The sequence below is a fragment of the Amblyraja radiata genome, chromosome 10 (assembly GCF_010909765.2).
Source record: "Amblyraja radiata isolate CabotCenter1 chromosome 10, sAmbRad1.1.pri, whole genome shotgun sequence".
NCBI lineage: Eukaryota > Metazoa > Chordata > Chondrichthyes > Rajiformes > Rajidae > Amblyraja > Amblyraja radiata.
Window position 1 is genome coordinate 34,590,823 of NC_045965.1, and position 25,032 is coordinate 34,615,854.

General features: G+C 42.0%; 2 protein-coding genes across 2 annotated transcripts in view; one reads left to right on the top strand and one right to left on the bottom strand.

Annotated features, from left to right (window-relative positions):
* The window catches only part of LOC116977778 (cytochrome P450 2J2), a 37,207-nt gene extending 31,527 nt beyond the window's left edge, over positions 1 to 5,680 (top strand). The window contains exon 9 of the mRNA XM_033028526.1: positions 3,194 to 5,680. Coding sequence (XP_032884417.1) covers positions 3,194 to 3,369 — 176 coding nt within the window. The 3' untranslated portion in view covers positions 3,370 to 5,680. The remainder of the gene's footprint in view (positions 1 to 3,193) is intronic.
* A 16,110-nt stretch (positions 5,681 to 21,790) lies between these two features.
* The window catches only part of LOC116977779 (FRAS1-related extracellular matrix protein 1-like), a 161,810-nt gene continuing 158,568 nt past the window's right edge, over positions 21,791 to 25,032 (bottom strand). Inside the window, exon 35 of the mRNA XM_033028527.1 lies at positions 21,791 to 24,264. Within this exon, the coding sequence (XP_032884418.1) occupies positions 24,056 to 24,264 (209 nt within the window). The 3' untranslated portion in view covers positions 21,791 to 24,055. The remainder of the gene's footprint in view (positions 24,265 to 25,032) is intronic.

Consider the following 25,032-nt stretch of genomic DNA (forward strand, 5'->3'; position numbering starts at 1 on the left):
GGGTACTTAACGAAGTGGCTATAGAAATCGTGGATGCATTGGTGATCATTTTCCAATGTTCTATTGATTCAGGATCAGTTCCTGTGGATTAGAGGGTAGCTAATGTTATCCCACTTTTTAAGAAAGGCTGGAGAGAGAAAACAGGGAGTTATAGACCAGTTAGCCTGACATCGGTGATGGGGATGATGCTGGAGACAATCATAAAAGATGAAATAGCAGCACATTTGGATAGCAGTAACAGGGTCGGTCTAAGTCAGCATGGATTTACGAAGGGGAAATCATGCTTGATTAATTTTCTAAATTTATTTGAGGCTGTAACTAGGAAAATGGACAAGGGGGAGCCAGTGAATGTAGTGTACCTGGACTTTCAGAAAGCATTTGATAAGGTCCCATGGGGAGATTAGTGGGAAAAATTAGGGCACATGGTATTGGGGGTAGAGTGCTGACATGGATAGAAAATTGGTTGGCAAATGGGAAACAAAAAGTAGGGATTAATGGGTCCCTTTCAGAATGGCAGGCAGTGACTAGTGTGGTACCACAAGACTCGGTGCTGGGACCACAGATTTTGATGAAGGGATTCAAAGCAACATTAGCAAATTTGCAGTTGACACAAAGCTGGGTGGCAGTGTTAACTGTGAGGAGGATGCTATCAGAATGCAGGGTGACTTGGACAGGTTGGGTGAGTGGGCAGATGCATGGCAGATGCAGTTTAATGTGGATAAATCTGAGCTTATCCACTTTGGTAGCAAAAACAGGAAGGCAGATTATTATCTAAATGGTGTCAGTTGGGAAAAGGGGAAGTACAACGGGATCTGGGGGTCCTTATTCATCAGTCAATGAAAGTAAGCATGCAGGTACAACAGGCATTGAAGAAAGCGAATGGCATGTTGGTCTTCATAACACGAGTAGTTGTGTATAGGAGCAAAGAGGTCGTTCTGCAGTTGTACAGGCCCCCAGTGTGACCACACCTGGAGTATTGTGTGCAGTTTTGGTCCCCTAATTTGAGGAAGGACATTCTTGCTATTAAGAGAGTGCAGCGTAGGTTCACAAGGTTAATTCCCAGGATGGCGGGACTGTCATACGCTGAGAGAATGGAGCGGCTGGGCTTGTATACTCTGGAATTTAGAAGGATGAGAAAGGAACTTATTGAAACATATAAGATTATTAAGGGTTTGGACACGCGAGAGGCAGGAAACATGTTCCCGATGTTGGGGGAGTCCAGAACCAAGGGCCACATTTTAAGAATAAGGGGTAAGGTATTTAGAACGGAGATGAGGAAACACTTTTTCACACAGAGAGTTGTGAGTCTGTGGAATTCTCTGACTCAGAGGGCAGTGGAGGCCGGTTCTCTGTGTATACTTTCAAGAGATAGCTTTGATAGGGCTCTTAAAGATAGCGGAGTCAGGGGATATGGGGAGAAGGCAGGAATGGGGTACTGATTGTGTATGATCAGCCATAATAATAATAATAATAAATTTTATTTAATGGGCGCCTTTCAGACATCTCAAGGACACCTTACATAGTAATCGGAATAAAAACATATAATCGGAATAGAACAGGTAAAAAAGACATCACAGAGACACAAATTAAAAACAGAATTCAATCCAAAAACAGAAAATCAAAAACACAGTGTGAAGAGAGAGCAGCGGCAGCCAAAGCGCGCCAGCGTCCACTCTCTCTTCACGGCAGCCATCTTGGACACAGACCTACAGGACTACAATTAGACAAAAAAATCATCCCCCCACAGTGGGTAGCACTGTGGAGGAAGGCACAATGTCCAGTCCCCACCCCATGTTCACCCCAAAGTCAGGCCTATTGAGGCCACCGCAGTTGCCTCTACGGAGGCCCGATGTCCCTGGCCGTTCTCACCGGGTGGTCTTGCCCCGGCATCGGGAGAGTCCTTTCGGCGGCTGGGCCTCCTGGAACGGCCGCTTCCTGGTTGGAGCCCGCGGCTGCCGAAGCCGACAAGGCCGCGCCGGTTTGGAGCTCCCAGGCTCCCGATGATAAAGTCGGCGCCGCCTCTCCGCACCGCCGCCTCTCCGCACGCCGCCTCTCCGCTCCGCAGACCCGCAGCCCGGAGATGTTGCTCTCGGCGGTCCAGCTCGCCAGAGCTCCAGCGCGTCGCTCCAGCGCGGCGACCCAGGCAAGGCATCGCCCGCTCCGCTCCAGCGCTCCAATGCTGTGCCGAGGCCGAGGCCGAGGTGCTGGGCTGTCCCCGCCAGGAAACGGTGCTCCAAGCCCGCAGGTAGGCCACGAGGACGGGTCGACGGGCAGCCCGGAGAAAAGGCTGCCACACCGACCAGGTAGGGACCTAGAAATAAAGTTACACCTACCCCCCCACATTAAAAGACCATATCCCCTACAAACAAAAAAACAGGACTCACTAAAAACTATAAAAAAAACGAATTTAAAACGGACAGCTGCTGGCTAGCAGCCGTTCACCAAGATGGCTCCTCCTCCTCTCGATCACATGACCACATTGAATGGTGGTGCTGACTCGAAGGGCCGAATCCTGCACCTATTGTCTATTGTCTGTTGTCTGTAACCATCAGGATCTTGAACCAATCTGCACAACATTCTCCTACCTCAGCAACAAATCACTAGAGACCACCAATATCACTGCCATTGACTTGTTTTCCGGTTGTATTTTGTACTAAAGTCTGTGCGCATATTTTTCTTTTTGCTGTCTTTAGAATTTATATGTAATTTATGTATAATTTATGTTTTGTGTTTTATCTGAATCTATGTTCCTGTAATATTGCTGCAAGCAAGATTTTCATTGTACGCGTTTCCTCACTATAATTATGCACGTGGCAATGAAATTAACTTGACTTGAAACTAAGCAGATATTTCTCGGCTCCATTCCCTTTTTATCCCAAAAAATTAATCCAAGTGGAAATGCCAATCCAACTGATTCCAGGGCAGATTCAGCCAGCAAAAGGAGCTAGAGTTTGATGGATTTGGTGCTCTTCTCTGTATGGGAAGTTGTCGTTATCTGAATATTATTCTGGGTAGTCTGATCATGAAAATCATATCTGAACCCTAAAATCATCTTGTGATTAAATAAATGTCATTAGATCAAGAAACAGGAGATAGTGCCGGCGTGCTTGTATATTTACCCTTTTCACCACTGAATGGGATTATTTTACCTGGTTATAATCAACATCTTATTTACATGCCTCTTTACTTGCAGGGAAACGCAACTGCATGGGAGAACCACTGGCTAGAATGGAATTGTTCCTTTTCATCACTTCATTAATTCAGAAGTTCAAATTTGTTGTTCCTGAGGGCGTGAAGATTAGCTTTGATGGTGTATTGATGCTGACACATGCCCCACGGCCGTATAAGATATGTGCAATTCCACGCTGAGCCAAGAGAGCAGTAGTATCCATGGGCTGATCCTGCACTGTGCCTCCCATGACAGCATTCTGCCCCTTTCATTGCAGCTCAGTGTCCTATTTTCTTCTAAATCAATGTCTCTGGAATATTTCCCTTTAACATAATGTTTTTAGAAAATTATTTAATTCTGACATTTTGTGGACATAATAAGGCAGGCAAGCAAGCACTGTCGTCACCTCTCTAAAGATAAATATTTCTGGGACAGTTGATACTTGGTGCCACTCCTACCAATCAAACCTAATTTTACATTATTTTGTTCAGAACCTCTTGACCATCTATTGCTCTCTCTGTTCACCTTCCCATCCATTATTGCTAACATCATCGGAAGGCATAAGTCGGCTTACACACAGATGCCCATAACAAGGTGTAGTACCTATAATTATTGGAGACACAAAGTATGCAGGTGGTGGAACCTTAAGCAAAGATTAAACTGCAAGAGGACCTCACCTGCCCAGGCAACTTCTGTGGAGGAAAATTGAATCCACAATCATATTATAACATTAACTGATCACTTGAAGGTCTTGTTTTAACTGTTGTGTGTAGAGCTGTATTCTAACATTCATTGGAAAGAGAGTGCAGTAGGATCTTTTGAAAATGTGGTATGAAGATAATTTTAAAGTTGTGATGCAACAATTTCTAAGGAGAGTATACATTATATTTCAAGTATTTTCTGTGCAGGAAAGAACTGCAGATGCTGGTTTAAATCGAAGATAGGCATAAAATGCTGGAGTAACTCAGTGGGACAGGCAGCATCACTGGGGCGAAAGGATGGGTGACGTTTCGGGTCAAGACCCGTCATCAGACTGTCCCGCTGAGTTACTCCAGCATTTTGTGTCGACCTTCAAGTATTTTCTGCTGTATGCAATGAATCCAATGTCTGGCCTCCAGTTGTACACTTTGCAATACAGAATTCTGTTTTGATAACCTTGAAATGTAAAATGTACCAGATATTGATTAAATGTTAATAATAATTTCTGCATTTGAACATACCTATGATTTCATTATAATCCCTGGAATTTTGCCCAGAATATATTTTGCAGCAATTTGCTTAAAAGTCAATCCTTTTTTTATTCAAATTTGCCAGCTCATCTGGATATGTGTCATATTAGAAATATATTTTTGTTAGCATATGTGACAGTGCCCCATCCCTCAGATGCTGCTCTGATCCCCTTCACTGGCTGATAGGAAAGTAAAGGCCCAATCCCCAGCATCATTAGTAACAACAGGATCTAATTAGCTGGCATCGGTATGACCCTCCTGAATCTTGCCAACCTACTCCTTATAAATTCCAGGAATTCTACCCGGAGCGGGAGAAGGTGAGAGAAGCAGAAGAGAAATAGGAAGAGAGAATGGAGGGGGAGAGTGGGAGAGAAAGTGGGATGTTTCCCTACTGGTTTGTGGAAGACTGAGCCACTGGGACAAACCCCAGACCACAGGCGCCACCATGTGGTCACGACTGGGCTGCTGGGAAGAACCTCTAGGCAGCCAGCTCCTCTACTGAGGCTAAGGCTCAGTGACTGGGGCAAGCCTGAGACCAGTGCCTCTTTGTGCCCACAGACAATGAGGGACTGCGCCCACACATAGAACCAAAGAACATCCAGAGACCGCCAGCACCGCCTCTGCAAGCTCCAAAGCTGAGTCACCAGGATAAGCCTGGGACCGTCAGGGCCTCCTCTCGAGGCAAGGGTGAACTGCAGGGAGAAGCCTGAGATCACCATGCTTATGCCTTTGAGGCCAGAACAGAGGTGCTGGGATGAGCCTGAGATCACCATCTCCACTGTGCATGCACCCTGATGATGAGGGGCAGCACCCTCATGCGGTCCTGGACTTTATTACCACTGTCAATAAAACATATCACGTGAGTTCACCCCACTGCGAGTGTCGGTGTGGTCAAATCCGAACCCGTCATCATCCCGATGTCACACATGTTTAAAAACTTGCAACTGAGAACAGTTGCAAAGTTCTGTGCATAGGGTAGCATCTATGGAATGGAAAAAAGATACTTGGATCAAAAAATGTCAATAAAGCTAATAGTATATCCCTTTGTTGTATAGAAATTGGGCGCAGTCTCTGACCACATCAATGGGCAACAAAATGTATATATCAAAAAGTATATGTCCAAAATGTTTCTCAAATCTTCTTAAACATTGAATCTGGTTCTCCTTTCAAATGGTTTGAATGATGTAATGTTGCAATTCTTACAGATTATACATAACAGGGTGTGAATTCTTAAAAGTGAAATAACCTCTCCTACATTAAAAAAAAATCATTTAAATTCAGATTTGTTTGTGTTGTTATATTTACTTGCTACTTTTATCTCTCAATCTAAAATAACCTGATCTTTACCTCTCATTGGGCTGCTTTCTGTACATGACGTAGCATTGAATTTCTTAATCTATGTTATGTTCTACAGTGGACATTAACAAATTTTGAACACAGTTCACAGGACGGCACGGCGGTGCACCGGTAAAGTTGCTGCCTTGCAGCACCAGAGATCCGGGTTTGATCCTGACTACAAGGTGCTGTCTGTGCCGAGTTTGTACATTCTCCACATGGATTTTCTCAGAGACCTTCGGTAGCAAAGGTTTCCTGCAAAAAACTTTTCCGCTCATCCCCATTAAACTTTCCCCCTCTCACCTTGTAACTATGCCCTCTAATGTTTGGTATTTCCAACCTTGGAATAAGGTTCTGACTGTTCACCTTTATCTATGCCCCTCATCATTTTATATACTTCTATCAAGTCTCCCCTCAACCTCCGATGTTCCAGAGGAAACAATCCGAGTCTATCCAATCTCTCCCTGTAGCTGAAACCCTCTCATCCGGGCAGCATTCTGATAAATCTATGGAATGGGAAGGAAAGTTCACGAAGGGATAAAAGACTAAGGTCAGGGCCAATTGCGAGCGGTGCAAGGGGGGACGTGAATACAGAGGTCAAAGTGTTGTATATGAATGCGCGAAGTATAAGAAATAAACTGAACGAGCTTGAGGCTCAGTTAGAAATTGGCAAGTATGATGTTGTGGGAATTACAGAGACATGGCTGCAAGAGGGCCAGGGCTGGGAACTGAATATCCAAGGGTATACCTCCTATCGAAAAGACAGACAGGTGGGCAGAGGGGGTGGGGTAGCTGTGTTGGTGAGGAATGAAATTCGCGTCCCTTGCAAGGGGTGACATTGAAACAGGAGATGTGGAGTCAGTATGGATAGAACTAAGGAATTGTAAGGGTAAAAAGACCCTAATGGGACTTATCTACAGGCCCCCAAACAGTAACCTGGACATAGGGTGCAAGTTGAATCAGGAGTTAAAATTGGCATGTAGCAAAGGTAAGGCTGTGGTTGTTATGGGAGATTTCAACATGCAGGTAGACTGGGAAAATCAGGTTGGTACTGGGCCCCAAGAAAGGGACTTTGTAGAGTGCCTTTGTGATGGATTCTTAGAGCAGCTTGTATTGGAGCCTTCCAGGGAGAAGGCAATTCTGGATTTAGTGTTATGTAATGAACTACCAAAGGAAGTACTTTAGGCTGGAGACATTATGACATTTAAGAGACACTTAGATAGGTACATAAATAGGAAAGGTTTGGGGGAGACGTGGGCCAGATATAGGCTTGTGAAAATAACTAATTTAAGCTACTTGGTTGGTATGAATGAGTTGAGCCAAATCGTCTGTTTTCATGCTGTTTAGGTCTATGACTCTGAGTTTAAGATCTATTGGATTACTATGTTAATATCTGTACTTGGCTGTACATTAAAATAATCCTCAGATTTTTGGCTGTTGCAAAATTATCTTGCTTGTACGTTGCCAAGTTGTATCTGCCCATTATGTTCTGTGGCCAACAAGCAACAAGAATGTTGGTTGGTGGTGTCTTAATTAATTTTGGTTTTGTCCATCTGAATTCCTTGACAAAATGTTTATTCATCCATCTACTATTGCTGGCGATTTGATGCATATGCACCCATCTGTCTAGTGGTCTAGAGTGTTTAATAAATCCAAGCTCCCTGGCATTCTATATGGTCTGACACATTTGAGTAGGCTCACTGGCATTCAAGTGAATCTAAATTCAGTAACAGTCTAGTCAGTTTAATCCTTAATCCTTTTGAGTTTGTCAGTGGTCTGGTGGGGCAGATGCGTGTCCTGTCTGGGATACTGATTGCTACATCAGAAATTGGTTAATCTGAAGTCAGATTCCCATCCTTACCACAGATCAGCCAGTTGTGACATTAGATAATAGACAAGAGACAATAAGTGCAGGAGTAGGCCATTCGGTCCTTCGAGCCAGCACTGCTATTCAATGTGATCATGGCTGATCATAGTTAGGTTCATGCACTGTAATTACATAAACATACTGTAGTTTATTTCATGTTAGAAAACATACTTCAAACCTGGTGAGGAATTCTTGACACAGGAATATAATCTCGCTATTTTGCCGATGTTAGTCGTTAGGCAACAACTTTTCATATCAACCCAGAAGAAACATTTGGCACAGAATTAACTGTGAGAAAAATAAAATTCTATTAACAACACAGTGGGAAAAATCTTATGGCCTAAATTTACAGATTTGCTTCTTAATGTAAGTTCTGTAAGCTGCTAACAATTTTTAAATTACAAACAATATTTCTATTTGATAGAAAGACATTTTTTTGAAAGAACAAATGCTCATGCCTCATATCTCTTTAAGCATTTAAGTGAGACTTATTGCAAGCAGAAATCAGATGACAATTTGAAAATTCAATTTTTATTAAAAAATGAATGAATGTTTCCACATAACTAGTGACAGAATATTGAGGAAATACCTGATAAGTATTGACTACTAATCTTTTATTGATTATAAACCTGCATCAGCTTAAAAAAACATTATTATTTTTATGCTTCTCTAATCTTATTGGCTTTGATCATGCTGAACAGACTAGTAAATGACACTTAATCAGAGTTTCAGGAAGTTATGTATACATCCGGCACACTCCCTACACCAACCCTTGCACTTTTTAATTAAATAATTCAATTAAGTTCAAACAGGTTTACTGTTTAGAAAACAGTTTTGCCTGCTATTCGCCAATTCAAGTTCTTTCAAGAGCAATTAATTTTGTCTCATTTGGGTAAAAGCATACACAAAGCCTTCAGGACAGAAATCAGGATGTACTCTAGAAGGAACTGCACCAGGAGCAGTGGTTGATAGGGAAGAGGAAAGCATAGGCGAAAGAGGAGAGGACAAGGGACTGGGGAGTAGGGGGCTTAGGATGTTCATGGATGTTCCTGACCTGGTCATTCCTCAGGAAAAGTAAGCATATGAGCAGTTGTGCCGTTTTAAACCCTATTCACTTGAAGTTAATTTACTCTGACGAATAACAAAGTTTACAGTGACTTTAGACTGTTTGCAATTTATAAGTTCTTACTAATGAAAGTATTCAATTCATCACAATATTGCTTTGGTCTGCCCTCTTGTGGGGATTCAATGTATTGCTGCTTGAATGCTGAATCAATCTGAATTCTGCTGAAAGAGCTTTTCCCAGGATCAAATCAAGTTTTGAAATGTAGCATTCAATGTCCTGACTCAATTACCATGGAATATATAAGCCATGAAACAAAGAGTTTGACTCATGAAGGTGTGCCCTTAATTTTAGGGTGAAGATTTAAAAGTGAGATGGTGCAAGGTGAGAAGAGCAGTACCTGGTGCAGCGGTAGAGTTGCTGCCTTACAGTGTCTTACAGAGACCTGGGTTTCATTCTGATTACAGGTGCTGTATGTACAGAGTTTGTATGTTCTTCCTGTGACCTTGTGGGTTTTCTACAGATGCTCCGGTTTCCTCCGACATTCCAAAGACATGCAGGTATGTAGGTTAATTGACCCGTGTAAACTGCCCCTGGTGTGTAGGATAGAGGTAGTGTATGGGTGATTGCTGGTCACCACAGACTTGGTGGGCCGAAGGGCCTGTTTCTACGCTGAATCTCTAAAATAAAAAAAATAGAGTGGCTAAGAATTTGATTTGAATTGAGCCCATTCACTAAAGTTGAGCCCATGCACTAAAGTTTAAGGAAGATATAAACTGACTCACAAGTTGCACAATAACTGTGTGGTATCACATGTGTTCTCAAATGCAAGAATAATATTTATAAAGTCAGAAGAAATCAGATGCCTTATGCTGTTGACATTAGTTGTCCGAGCTTAAAGGGGCTGTCCCACTACGGCGACCTAATCCGCGAGTTCAGAAGAGTTTGCCCTCATCTCATACTCGCAGCATGGTCGACATGAGGTCCTAGGAGGTCTTTGTAACTCTCCTTCATGCTCGAGAGTAGTCCTCGCGTACTCAAGGCCTCAGCCAGGTCGCGGCGTATTTTTCAACATGGTGAAAAATGCCCGCGAGTAAAAATAGGTCGCCATGGAAAAAATCAATATTTTCTTTACTCATGGGTTTAGTCGAAGTAGGTCGTAGTAGGTCGGCATGTTATTCGGAGGTAATCGAGTGTAGTTGAAAGTAATCGAAGGTAGTCGAAAGTAGTCGTAGATAGTCTTCAACAAAGTCGAAGGGAGGTCGAAGGAGATGGAAGGAGGTCGTCTTCACTCTCCATTATTCGGTGTCCAATTTTCCCGAAGCTAGTCTTCAACATAGTCGAAGGAGGTCGAAGGAGGTCTTCAACATGACACTTTTTCAAACTCTCCTTAACTCTTCTAAACTTGCCAATTAGGTCGCTGCAGTGGGACAGGCCCTTAAGGCACTTATTTGTGTTTGTGTCCAATCGTTGTTGCCCACTGCCCTCTTGTGCCTCTACTTTCTTTTACAATAGACAATAGGTGCAGGAGGAGGCCATTTGGCCCTTCGAGCCAGCACCGCCATTCAATGTGATCATGGTTGATCATTCCCAATCAGTACCCTGTTCCTGCCTTCTCCCCATATCCCCTGAGCCCTATTTAGCTCTCTCTTGAAAGTATCCAGAGAACCGGCCTCCACCACCCTCTGAGGCAGAGAATTCCACAGACTCACAACTCTCTGTGTGAAAAAGAATCATGTATGAAAACATCGCAAAGATCCTGCTTGTAAAATATTCCAGCAGAATTTGTATCCTCAGTTGTTTCTTCTCATTCTCGCCTCCTTAGTCCAGGGCAAGCAGAGTGGCAATGAATACCCCAATTACTGCTGGACCTCAATCTCATATCACTTTGAGTCATGTTGTACAACAGCCATTTCATATGCTAACTGCCCCTGTGTGGGTCTAACAGTGTCCCAGGCTGTTTGGAAATGCTGTGTTGCATCTCAACTGTGGACCTCTGATTTCCCAACTCACATCTTTTCAATTTGATGGCTGTTGATTCTAGCACAATGGCAGCTTCCTGCATTCCTGGCCTGTCAGAATTACCCAGACTCCTCAATCATCTGTATATTATCAGCTCTGCAGGCCTGCTAGTTCCCTGGCATGGGCTAAGGGGATGTACCTGCTGCAAGTGGGTCGGTGCTCAAGCTGGTGCGAGTCTACACTCTGCAATAGGAAATGGAGAATGATAACCTGGTCCCAACACCCTTTCCCCCAGCAGCTGCATGGTGCAATACATGAATGGGAAGCCGAGAGTCCCTTCTGCTCTGATCCTGATCTGACGTGTCTGCTGCCACGGCTGCATTGTTATGTCCTTCACTCATCAGCAGAATGCTGGGGGGAGAGGACTGAATCGTGGGACAGCCTGCTGATAGTGGGGAAATAAAACTATTCCCTCTAGCCCCATCATGATCGTGGAATTATAGAGATTCTTGGATATTGGGAGGCCATTTAACACATTATGCCATGCATTTAGGTTAATGCCACTTCCCAGAATTTTGAAAAGCTGATCCAAGGAGGTTTTAAATGTGATGTTGTTTTCTGCCTTCACCATCCTTTGAAGCAATGAGTTGCAGGATCCCACCATTCAGTCTCAATCCTGCTTCAATGAAGGTTACAGAAGAATATGTCAGGGCAGCATCTGGTGTAATTAAATGAGGTGACTGCCTGGTGAACTACAACAGACGGCTACATGCTTGCAAGAAGCAGCCCGTTATGGCATCAGAGTTAGTTAGCTGGTTGAGCTTATGCCTCACGCGCTGGTGCACTGAGTTCAATCCGGAACTCTGGTGTCTTTGAGGGTTTCGTACGTTCTTCTTGTGACCAGGTGTGTTTTCCCCCACATCCCATTTAGGGCAGTACAGTGGCACTGCTGATAGAGCTGCTTCCTTGCAGTGCCATAGACCAGGGTACAACTCTTGACATCCAGTGACGTCTGTGTGGAGTTTGCATGTTCTCCCTCTGACCACATGCGTTTCCTCCGAGTGTTGGCTTGACAAATTAATAGACCACTGTAAATTGCCCCATAATTTGCAGGTGAGTGGTAGAATCTGGGCAGGGGGAGTGAGGGGGGTGATGGTAGGGGGAGGAAATTGGTGTTCGAAGGGAGGTGATGGGCTTGTTGAAATATTAAAATGGGATTAGTGTGCATGGATGCTTCTTCTCTGTGGATTGTCACCTTGTCGTGGTGGAGAAGCTTGTGTGGTCCTGCGATCCTGAGAGCGATGCTGTCTGGAGCTGTGCTCCTGCTTGGGTCACCCATGGCGGTAAGGTCGAGTGGGAGGTCTCTGACAAAGAGCAATCCAACCAAGACCTCAACAGTGGAACAGATGGAAGATGATGGCTGACTTTAATGGAGCGTCAGAACGGCTGGGAAGGCGGATGAAGTTCAAGTTCAAGTTCAAGTGAGTTTATTGTCATGTGTCCCTGTATAGGACAATGAAATTCTTGCTTTGCTTAAGCACACAGAAAATAGTAGGCATTTACTACAAAACAGATAAATGTGTCCATATACCATGATATAAATATATACACACATGAATAAATAAACTGGTAAAGTGCAAATAACAGAAAGTGGTTATTAATAATCAGAGTTTTGTCCGAGCCAGGTTTAATAGCCTGATGGCTGTGGGGAAGTAGCTATTCCTGAACCTGGTTGTTGCAGTCTTCAGGCTCCTGTACCTTCCACCTGAAGGTAGCAGGGAGATGAGTGTGTGGCCAGGATGGTGTGGGTCTTTGATGATACTGCCAGCCTTTTTGAGGCAGCGACTACGATAAATCCCCTCGATGGAAGGAAGGTCAGAGCCGATGATGGACTGGGCAGTGTTTACTACCCTTTGTAGTCTTTTCCTCTCCAGGGCGCTCAAATTGCCAAACCAAGCCACGATGCAACCGGTCAGTATGCTCTCGACTGTGCACCTGTAGAAGTTAGAGAGAGTCTAACAGCTGCAGCAGAAAAGGGTCTCCGGTCGTCTTAGACTCCATGACACTGGATCCTGACCCAGATCTGTCAAGAACCTTGTGATGGCTGTCTGTGCACCAGTCTCCCCACGTTAAACAAAGTCATGCACAGGCGTCCTCCATGAGAGGACAGTTTTGAGTGGCGATGATGATTGACATAGGTGCTTGATGGTCTGCACAGGCTTGGTGGACCAAATAATCTACTTCCATGCTGTATAATTTGACAGTGGGGTTTGAGGGAGCCATGCGCTGGAGGGGCACACCACCCCCGCCTACACACCCCACCCCCTCCCCTCACACCCCTCCCCCCAGTGGCAGGCCATGGCAATGCTTCCCCCCCACCAGCCCCTGCCTGAAGCCGTCCCCCTCCCCTGGCTACAGAATGCTCCCTCCGGCCCCCACCTGAAGCCTCCCCGTCCACAGCTGCAGGACTAGCCCAAGAGTCCATTCAGCCCACGATGTCCATACTAGCCCTCTGGAAAATGGTCCCTTTGGCCCACAACACCCATACTAGCCCTCCAGAAAGCCCCCCTCCCCTACTGGCCACCGCCTGAAGCCACCCCCCTCCCTCGGCTACAGGACGCTCCCCCCTCCCCCACCGGCCCCCGACAGCCCCTGAAGCTGTGCCCCTCCCCAGCTGCAGAACGCAACAAGAGTAGCAACAAGAAAGAATGGACTGAAAAAATCTTTTTAACATTTAAATTGTTGTTATATTTTAAGAGTTATTCACATTTTAAGCTTTAATAAATCCCTTTTCCACTTGCTGTGCCCGTCAGCTGAACCTGCGCAGTAATACCTGCGTGTTCTACGTCACAATGGGAGGGAATGGCTGCCCCACCGGAGAGCCGCTAAGAGTGGATGGGGGTGGTTTGAGGGGAGGATGGAGTGAATGCGTGGGGTGGGGGGGGGAAGGGCTGATTCCTGCCCAGATTGGCCAGCACTGCCTGTTGTATTTTAGAGCCATATTTTGCAGGTGGATGGACAATGAGGCAAATGTGCTGCAGGTGCCACAAACCCAGCAATCTGCAAACTTCATACATTCCGGTATTCTGAACACAGCCTCAGGACACCTGTGTCATTGGCAGGCTGCTTGAACCACCAGCGCCAACATTACCCTCCATGAGCACAGGACAATATTCCTGTTACATCTATAATTAACAGCATTTGTTTTTAAAACGTCTGAATCAGGCGCAAGTTTATCAGAAATCAATTTTTTTTAAATGATACGTTTCAGTGATTTGCTATTGTTCATAATTGCTAGCTTATCCTCCCTCCACCCCCCCTCCCCCATCTCTTTCACAGCTGTTGGCCACATTTCACGGTAGACGTCATTAATTACTTGATACCAGGATAGAGTCTTTTATCGCTGGTTTCCAACTTAGTACATTAATGCAATCCAAAATGCTCCTGTTCTTTGCATGCGGGTCACAAAGGTCACCAGCTGTAACAAATTATCCAGTTAAAGCTCGTAACTTATTGGAAAGTAGAATTGATCTGCCATATTTACTCACAGCTGCATTGGCTTAATTTTCATCACGATTAAATATGAAAAAATATAGTCCACAGTAGAAATTTTTTGGAAATTTCATTCTGCTGTCCCTTGTTACATATCCTTGTTTGCCTATCTTCAGGTTTTGAATTTCATTTGTAAGAACAAGGGAAATATTGTTTTCAGGTACTTTTTTGACAACATTCGAATTGGAATATCGAAACATTCGCCTTTTCTAATGGAGAAAGTGCCAGTGTGATCCTTTGCTGGTTGATCAGAAAGTTGTTATTTTGCCAATATTGTGCTCAGAGAATCAGAATAGTAAATTAAACATATCAGGGTGTACCTCTAGCCAGTTCTATCATACATTTAGATCACAAATGGTCCCATGTCTCACTTTGTAACATGGCCTGCAGTTATCTGTAACTTCCAATGGTTGTTTTATGGGCCTGTCCCACTTATGCGACTTTTTAGGCGACTACAGGAGACTATGAGGTCGCCACAAGGTCACCACATGTTCGCCGGAGGTTGCCGGGGTGTCGCCTGCATGGTGGTGAGTAGTTCCCGCATTCTCGTAACTAGTCTCGGCTTCATTCTGGTCGCCGCTAATTTTTCAACATGTTGGTTGTCGCCGATGCTGACCAGTGAATTTCATTGGTTCATTGGGGAAAAAAAACATAAACAGTAGTTTTCAGAACCAAGGATAACCGACCGGTAATGTTAATGTCTGCCGTGTATCTCTGGCCCTCCTTCTCCCCCCTTCTTCCCCCTCTCCCTCCTTTCTCCCCCCCTCTTTTAAAGGACTTAAGTGACCCTTCCCATACACTGTGCTTTCACTGTTTTATTTACAGTGCCAACCTTGCTGTTCATCGTGGTGTGTGTCTGTAACACATTGGCTTTGCACCGTGTGAATTTCACTCAGGCAGCGCTCCCCCCGCTTGCCCTGTCTCCTGCCTGCATAACAGGGAGGTGAAGGAAGTGATGTGTGTATGTGTGTGTGTGTGTGTTCCACTCTGTCAGTCGCCATTCCAGTCGCTGTTCCAGTCGCCGGTTTTTTAGCGACCTGTTACGACTTGTCAGTCGCCAGCAGTTTACCTGAAAAATCACCTAAGTGGGACAGGCCCATTAGTCTTTCTTGCTTCTTTTCCGCCACTCTTCATGTGCCCTCATTAATTGATCAGATTCTAACTCACCACAACACATGAATCAGAATTCCAACCTTCGTTCTCAATAGCCAATGCATTTGCTTGTGTAGCTTTATTTTCTCTGTGCTTAGTTGGTTTATATATTACTGTAAAAGATTCCTTTTTCACCCAGAGGGCTCACCTTGTTTTAATGATTGGAAGGTTCCATTAAAATGGGATCTATATGTTCCTTTCTTTACAGTAACAAATGATAAATTCTCAGGCTGATTATAGAAATGGCTGTAAATTTTAACTGTGTTCCTTAAGGTAGGTACAATGCTGTAGTAACTCATCAGGTCAGGTAGCATCCCAAGAGTCCCGACCTGAAATATCATCAATCCATATTCTCCAGGGATGCTGCCTGGCCTGCTGAGTTACTCCAGCATTTTGTGTTTTCTTTTGTAAACCAGCATCTGCAGTTTCTTGTTTCTACAAACTGCATCCCTTAGTTCTGTTCTGAGCAGGACTACCTATCTACCTTATGTAGGTATGTTGCAAAACTTACCTTCAGCGGCGCTGCAGTTCTGCCGCTGCCCGTGTGCGCGACTTTGGCGCCTTTGAGAGAGGAGCGGGTTTAAAACGCGATTTTCTCAAGGCTGTTGAAATCGATGTTGTTCAGCCTACTTAGTTGCTGACGAAAAATCGCTGCGAGGTTCGTTCACTGCAGGTATTTTTAAACTAAATTCAGTTATTTAATTGTTATAGTAGATTAAAAATCATCCTCTAAAGCCGCGAACCCCGACAACTGGACGGAGCTCATGTAGGGGACAACGGAAGGTAGGTTGTTTATTTTTACATTAAAAAGGGCTTCTTAAGATCCCTTTATACAAAATTTTATGTTGCGAGTAGCTGACTTGGGGGCCCATCTGAACCGGCAGTATCTTTCATGCCGACATGGGGTACAAATTCACCGCAATGGCAGCGTTCTAAACCAGCGCGTTCCACTGAATCCCATTTAATGGCTGATTTAAATGGCCATTAATTTACAGCAATTGAACACTAAATCCCTTCCATTTGGCCTATAAATGAATGTCAATGAGATTTAAAAATCATGTTTTATTCTGAATTCTTGTGTGAATGTTCTTTGGACACTTAGGCTATTTAAAAATGTTAATCTTTCCTTAAGAAATGGATAGATGTTTAGATCTAGTAATTGAATTTTGGAATTTGCTACAATTGGGTAACTAACTAATTATATGCTTTAATTTCAGGTCATCCAAGTAAGATTGTTTAATATTTGTTTCAGAATGCTTCAATCAATAATAACTGAAAATTTATTTCAGTTCTCTTAATTTTTAATAAAGTTATGGGCTTTAGACTGTCCTCGATCACAGCTTTTGTGTTAAGTCAATGGAAAATCAATAGGGAACAAGATGCTAATTTCCGAGTATGAAAATGGCCATAACTTTTTTAATACTGAAGATATGAAAGTGAATTGGGTGTCAAATTAAACTTCTTTTTATGCTTTATCTGATGGGATAAATTGCAGACTTGATTTTTAACATCTCAAAATGTTGTAATTGTTACCTTCTGCTCAATTGATTCAGACTGGTTCAGAGAATATTCCATTCGTCAAAACTGCATCTCTGAGAATGCAAACACTGGGTGCAAGCATGAAGATTTACAAAAGGAGTTGTAACTACATTGCAGTTATATTTTTAGTCAAAGACATAAGATCTTTTATTAACTTTCAATTAATTCCTGCGGCCTTGGCAGTAAGGAATGTACTTAAAAACAGCGTGGGGAGTAGTAAGTGAGATCTGAAATGTGAAAAGACCTATTTAATATGGGGGAAATTTCTCAAAAGATTGAAATCAAACAAGAAGTAAATTGTGACATAGATAAATCTTTCCATTCAGCTGGGTTCATGGCAATATTGTAGAACTACAAATGAGAATCTGAAATATAGAAAAACATGAACAGAAAGCAGCAAAGTTTGCCTCTGATTTGCAGGTAAGGCCTCGGCAACCTTTTCCATGTTCTTTTATGACTACTAATGGAAACTCTGCACTGCATGGGTTCAAATATATCGCCATGTAAATTAAGGTGCTCCTCCCCACATTTAATGGAGTGCAAGGTAGTCATTAAGAATCAGGCACTTGGAACGTGCAGTACACTGTACAGATGTAATTACAATCTCTATAATTCTCACATGAATTGTGACACATTCACATTAAATAATGCCTGTGGATAAAATGAAGAATTTAACTGATGAGGATAGATTAACGGGAGGCAAATGAAAGAATGCTTAGTTAAAAGGAACAACCAGTGAACAAGTTAGTGCTAAAGGGAATCCATCTGGTTGTAAGGCGGTTGTTACCAGCCTGCTACAGATTGGTGTTGGAACCTATGTAATTTATCATTTTAATAAATTACCTTCAGCTTCAGAAAGTTCAAAGGCGTCTATCTTTTCAGATTAAAACAAAACAGCAGCAGTAACAATTGATGTGCACGAGAATCCACATATTCAGAAGGATCTATAAATCCTTAACAGGTTAATGTGGCAGATACCTTTTCTTCCCCTTCCTTTAGTTATAAAATTGTATGATTTGCCAAAAAAGGAAAAACCCGGAAGCAGATTTTATGGAAACATTCCGAAAGACCTTGGAATCCAAACAGATTGATTGCTAACACTGGTAGCCTGGAGTTTCCAGGTGTTAAAGCTAATTAAAAAAATGCTGAACTGCTTTACAAAGTCAACCAGAACCGCTATGAACAGTAGTGCGGTTGTTTGAGGGTATATACTGAATGTCTCCAGAAAGAAACGGTAATAATTGAATCATTAAAAGTTTGTTTTAGGAATAAAGAAATAGCAGAGTGCTGCAGCTAGTAGAACTACTGCCTCAACTCCAGCGGCACGAGCTCACTCTCTTCCATGGTGCTCCTTGCGTGGAGTTTGCATGTTCTCTGGTTTTCTCCAACATTCCAAAGATGGGTGGGTTTAGGTGAGTTGAGAATCTAGGATAAGGATGAATGGGTACGGGATGGTTGACAGACACATTGGACTGAAGGAACTTTACTGTGCTGTATAACTCTAACAAATTGGGTTCCCTGTGATGGATGTTTGTGTGAACTAAATTGTGTGTATGTCTAGGAATTGTCTTTGTTTGTATGGCTGTGGAAACAAAATTTCGTTTGAGCCTCACTGAGGCTCAAATGACAATAAAATTGTATTGTATTGTATTGTATTGTATTGTATTGTATTGTAATTGCACAATTATTTCTGGACGATAGTATCCTTTTATCAGACATTAATTCAAAATATGCATGCAGGAAATTGAATTCTTAAAGAAAGGGGACAACAGTTTAGATGAGATTTGAGATGAGATTCTTGAGGATAGGATTTACTCTAATTTACAAGAGAATGGATTAATGAAGGATCGTCAGCATGGCTTTGTCCATGCAGGTCATATCTTACTAACAACTGTTTTTTGAGAAGCTGAGGAAGGTGATTGATGAGGGTGGGGCAATGGATGCTGTCTACATGCATTTTAGTGAGTTATTTAATGATAGTCTGATCCAGAAGATTGAGATGCATGGGATCCATGGCGATTGTGTTGCTTGGATTCACAACTGACTAACGCATAGAAGACAGAGGATTTGTGGTGGAAGAGTGTTATTATAACTGGAGATCTGTGACCAATGAAGTTCCATTGGGATCTGGGCTGGGGCTTCATATTGTGATATATATAAATAACTTGGATTTACATGTGGATGAGTTGGTTAGCAAGTTTGCTGACAATAACAAGATTGGAAGTGTTGTTGACAGTAATGAAACTTGGCAATTTATACATTGGGATATAGATTATTTGCAGAAATGGGCAGAGAAACCACAGATGGAGATTATCCAAGCAAGTATGAGGCGTTACACTTTGTGAGGTTGACTATAATGGAAAAATATATAGCTAATGGCTAGACCTTTGACAGATTCGATGTATAGAGAGATCTTGATGTCCTAGTCTGCAGCTCCATGACAGTGGTAACACAGGTAGTTAGAGTGCTAAAGAAGATATATGGTATGCTTGATTTTATTGGTTGGGGCATTGAGTACAATAGTCAGGAAGTCATTGTGCAGCTTTGTTTAGACCACATTTGGAGTACTGTGTACAGTTCTGGTCACCCCATTGCAGAAGGGATGTGGTAGCTTTGGAGAAGAGGTTTACCAGCAAACTGACTGGACTAGAAGGTATTCAATATAAGGAGAGGTTGGACAAACTTGGATTGTTTTCTCTGGAGTTTCGGAAGCTAAGGGGAGACCTGATGGAAGTATATAAAGTTATGAGAGGCATAAATAGGTTAGATAGTCAGAATCTTTTTCCTGGAGTGGAAATGTCAAAGACCAATGGGCATTGCATTAAGCTGAAAGGAGTAAAGAGGGGTGAGAGTTTAAAGGTGATGTGCAGGGCAAATATTTTACTCAGAAGGTGGTGGGTGTTTGGAGGACGCTGCCGTGGGTGGTGGGTGAGACAGATACAATGGTAGCTTTTGAATAGGCGCATGTATATGCAGGGAATGAAGAGATACGGATTAGGAGCAGGCAGAGAAGATTAGTTTAGCTTGGTACCATGTTCAGCATGGGCATTGTGTGTCGGAGGGCCTTTTCTCGTACTGTACTCTTCTGTGTACCTTGCATGTTCTGTGTACCTTACATGGTAGTGGAGCCATATACAATGGTCTCCTCATAAATCGCTTTTTTTAAAGTGGCAAACATCATCTCGGCAGCCAGTGAAGCCAAACATTGATAGAACTTACAGTGAGTACTGGACTTGAACAGTACAACTATTGATTGGTCATTTTTGCTGTTAGAGAGCTGGGTTGTTTACCTTGTGTTGTTTTTCTACAGAACTGCAAGTGGTCGTATTTTTAAAATAATTATACTTTCTTTTTTGTATATTAAAGCAATCAATAGAGGATCGGAAGATAAATTTCAACTGGCAGTTTGAGGTGAATGAGCGCATTTATGTTTTGGTCGATTAAAATAGCCCAGGATCTTGCACTGGACAATAAAAACACATACGGCAGGCAGGCTGTTGTTCATCAACTACAGCTCAGCGTTCAACACCATCATCCCTTCCAATTCAGGGAATAGGGTCTGTGTACATTCCTTTGTAACTGGATCCTCAACTTCTTCATCAACAGAACACAATTTGTATAAATTGTCCATTTAAAAAAAAAAATTTGATTTTGTTTTGTTTATTGTGTTATCTGAGTACTGTGTATAGACACCTGCTGCAAGTAAGAATTTCATTGTTCCATTTTTTGGACATCTGACATTTAAACACTCTTGAGTCTCTACTGTCCTTATCGTTGATGCATTCCAGACTGTAGAAACAGCAGTGGAGGTTACCAGAGACGCAGACAGACAAACGCTGGGAATTATCTCCTGCTCACAAATACCTGCGGTTGTATGCATGGTTAAGGTGTTAATTCTCTTTGCTGCATTCATGTGCAAGATGTCATGAACCACATAGGATAAAGTACACGGCACAAGATTTAATTTCTGATGATGCAACAAAGCAGTTTTTCCAATGACTTGGGAATTCCATATGACTTGGTCATTGCCATTCTCAGGTATTAGCCTACTTAATGTAACTGTACGATTTGAATCCAGCACCTTAGTTTACTAAAGTAATCTGGGCTGGTGTTGGGTTATGTTAGCGATATTGTTTAGGCTCTTCTCCAGTCTCTTTGTCTAATGCCTTTAAAAAAAGAATCTTGCTATGTATTAGTTCATGTACAATTTTTATGATTTAATATTTGTCCCACATATTGTTTTTAAAAGGAGCAAATGTATGGAAAAACTATTAAGAAAAGTTTAGGTTTGAGCTGGAAGTGTAAATATTTGATCCTTGATTGATGTGCTTTAACAATTTGTGCTCTAGCTTTCACTTTATCACATTTTTACAAAGTACAGAGGTGGATGAGGAAAATGAGCTTTCTGTTCTCCTCTTGCACAATGCCGTATACAGCTGAATGGTTTCAACCACCCTTGCTTCTGCTGGTCCATGATGTGAGGGGTGCGGAGACAGTGATTCATAACTCAGTGAGCTGGGGCAAATATTGTGTATTTGGACCTTCTGTTCCCTGCTGGCAAAAGCTAGAATACTGAGCATAGCCCTGTTTATTTGAAAGGGGTTACCAACTGTTCCCATTTTTGTAAATGTTGCCAACAGTATTCCAGTGAATATGTAAAGTAATTAAACATTTTACATTGATGTGGATTGGAGGTAAATTTGGTTTTGATTTTTTGGTTTAATTTACATGTTTTCCAATTATTTCTAAGTGTCTCTGATGATTGGAGATCTTTAGAAGCACTTGCAAATCCCTCAGAAAGCCAGAAGGTCAGATTGGGTGTGGGATGAGAAATTAAAAAGGGAGGAAACCAGAAATATTCAACATAGTGACAAGGGCAGGAAAACACATCCTTAAAGCAATAGATTTACAGTACAGCAGTCTTGAAATTTAGCATTTAAATTGTTTAATCTCTTTTAGTACAGTATAAGTTCCACAAACATTTAAAATTTATGGCATTAACAGTAATGTTTTCTTAAATATGATTGAAATCTAATTTAATACACTGAGCCTAGAAACATCACACAACAGGCTGCAACAACATCTATTCATCTAACAGATAGAACTTTAATTGCACTGTGGAGTAGAATAAGCAGATGTCACATAGTTTACTATCTGACAATGCCTCTGACAATGTTGTTGAGCCTAAAAGATAACAAGGGCTTATAAAACATTTGTAAATTGCATAGATTTATCTATGACACTGATTTTAAAAAAACACGGCAGTATTATTCTGTTCCATACAAAGCATTGAATAGCATACACAAAAAATTAAAAAAATCAGAAAATACTGGAAAACCTCAGCAGGTCTGTCAGCATCCTTTGAAAGAGAAAGAGTTATTGTTTCAGATCACAGAAATTTTAAAGATGAAGAGTCTTCAAACTGAATCAATGCTGACTGTTTTTCTTTACATAGATGCAGCCTGACTTTAGATTTCCAGAATCTGCATTTTGTTTTGTATTTGTCAACACACACAGCTACATTTATCTATGGTATGGTACCAAGTATGGTAATCTGATTTGGTCACAGCTTCAAACCAGCACAGCATGTACGTTTCTTTACAACCTATAGTTAAGCTGTACATTGCTTATTTAGGCCCAATGCCGAATTAAATTTTTAAAAAATGGAAGTAAATGAATAGGCATTTCGAAAAATTAAATATTACACTCATTTCAGTTACTAATTTTACACTTTGGGGAAACGATTGGCTAAGGTATGAGAATGTGTTTGAAAGTTGCTGAATAAATGAATGTTGTAAATAAATGACTCTTCCCATTCCTATGCTGATCTTTCTGATCTGGGCCCCCTCCATTAACAGAATGAGGCCACATGCAAACTGGAGGAACAATACTTCATATAAGCATTGAATTCTCTGATTTTATGCAACTACAAAACCCTTCCCCTCTCCCTTCTTCTACCGTAAACTGCGCTGCCTCACCTCATCCCCATTTGGGCTTGCACATATTTGTCCCCTCCCCCCTCCCTTTCAACCTACATTCCTTCCTCCAGCATCACAATTCACAACTTTTAAACCCTTTTGCTTCACATCTTCTGTCTTTTCATATCTGACCTTTTTCCACAATCTGTCTAACAACTTACACTACCTCACCTGCGTCAACCTGTTACCTTCCAGCTTCTGTCCTGCCCTTCCTCTCATCCAACTTTCTTCCCTGTCCCTTCCAACCCCCCCTACAATCAGTCAGGAGAAGGGTTCTCCAGAGATGCTGCTTGACCCGCTGTGTTACTCCAGCAATTTTTATCCTTTTTTGTAAGCCTGCATCTGCAGTTCCTTGTATCCACAGGGCATAGATAAGATGAATAGCCAATCTTTTCCCCAGGGAAGGTAAGTCTAAAACTTGAGAGCATATATCTAAGGTGAGAGAGAAAGATTTAAAAAGGTCCTGACGAGCAATACTTTCACAGAGTATGGTCCGCATACTGAATTAGCTGTCAGAGGAAGTGGAAGAGATGTGTACAATCATGACATTTCAAAGATACTTGGGCAGGTACACGAAGAGGAAAGGATTGCAACAAAATGTACCAGGTGCAGGCTAGTGGGTCTAGCTCAGTTAGGCAATTGGTCAGCCTGGACTAGTTGGGCCAAGTGGCTTGTTTCAATGCTGTATAGCTCTATGACTAAAACTGTATGATGAGGATTTTATACTGAATCTAAGATGAATTGTGATTATTGAATGATGCAGGGAGGTTCTACCACCATACACAGTTGAAAGAACACCATTGATTAAATGGGATACGAGGCATGCCACAAGTCAATTAATTGTTTTACCATTGTTTGCCATCTTATATTCTACCTGCTCTTGAAAGTTAAGTTTTAGGTTTATTCTTTAAATATTTTAGGATTATTCCTCCATAGCACATCATGTTCTGTGGCTCGTACCTGGTTTTACAATTAATAATAGAAGGAAAAGAAATACATTCAAAATGCAACTTTTAATCATCAGTGGCATGAACAGAAATAATGTAGTCTCTTGTTTCTGCCATGTTTGTCTTAAAATTATTATTTTTTAAATGGGAACAAACATATCAACTTCCAATTGTATATGAAAATACTGACACCGAATATTGTTTTTTTACAAGGTTTTGGTGAGATATTCACAAAAACATGACCTGTTTTGAGATGGGTAATTTAAACTTTGGACAGAGAAATGCAGCATATATAGCCCTCGTGTTCCTCATTGCACTTCCTGCTCACCCATTTACCTTTGCCCTGGACAAGAGCACAGTTTGTTTGCAAATTTTTATCTGGCGAAACATTTCTTTTCATCCAGTTTGTAAAAGATACTGGCCTTCCATTTGTCCATGTCCATTTTCCAGAACCAGTCTCATCTGTTAAACCTGCAACAATTTTTTTTTTTCAAAGGAAAGCAATATAGTCTATCTTAATGTCATTCACATTATATTCTAAATATAACACACCAACATACAATCTTATCATGTTATTCTTTCTTTGTCAATGAGTTAAATATGAACATAGAAACATAGAAAATAGGTGCAGGAGTAGGCCATTTGGCCCTTCGAGCTTGCACCGCCATTCAATATGATCATGGCTGATCATCCAACTCAGTATCCTGTACCTGCCTTCTATCCATACCCCCTGATCCCTTTAGCCACAAGGGCCACATTAAACTCCCTCTTAAATATAGCCAATGAACTGGCCTCAAATACCTTCTGTGGCAGAGAATTCCAGAGATTCACCACTCTCTGTAAATAAACACGTTTATAGATCTGGTTGTGTTACAGGTGTTAGCATTTTGATACAAACATTGTTGTGCCTTGGTCATCAATCTGCTTTATTCCATTTTATAACCATGGATAAGAATGTTCCTCAAAAATTATCAATATAAATGGATTATCCCAATGGAACAAGCCTGCAGCTCTGATGTGCAAATCAGTTTTCCGCATCAACAAAGATGAGGGTTTAAAAATGTTATCAACAAAGTTTTTAGGTGACCTAGCCTCTTCTATTCTTTCATCTTAAGCATCAACTTCTGTTGTAACCAAGTGCCAATTACTGAATAAAAATGATAGTAATTAGTTTTGCTGTTCATTGATAAACCTGGGATGTCAGGACTTTCATATGAAGAAAGACTGGATAGACTCGGC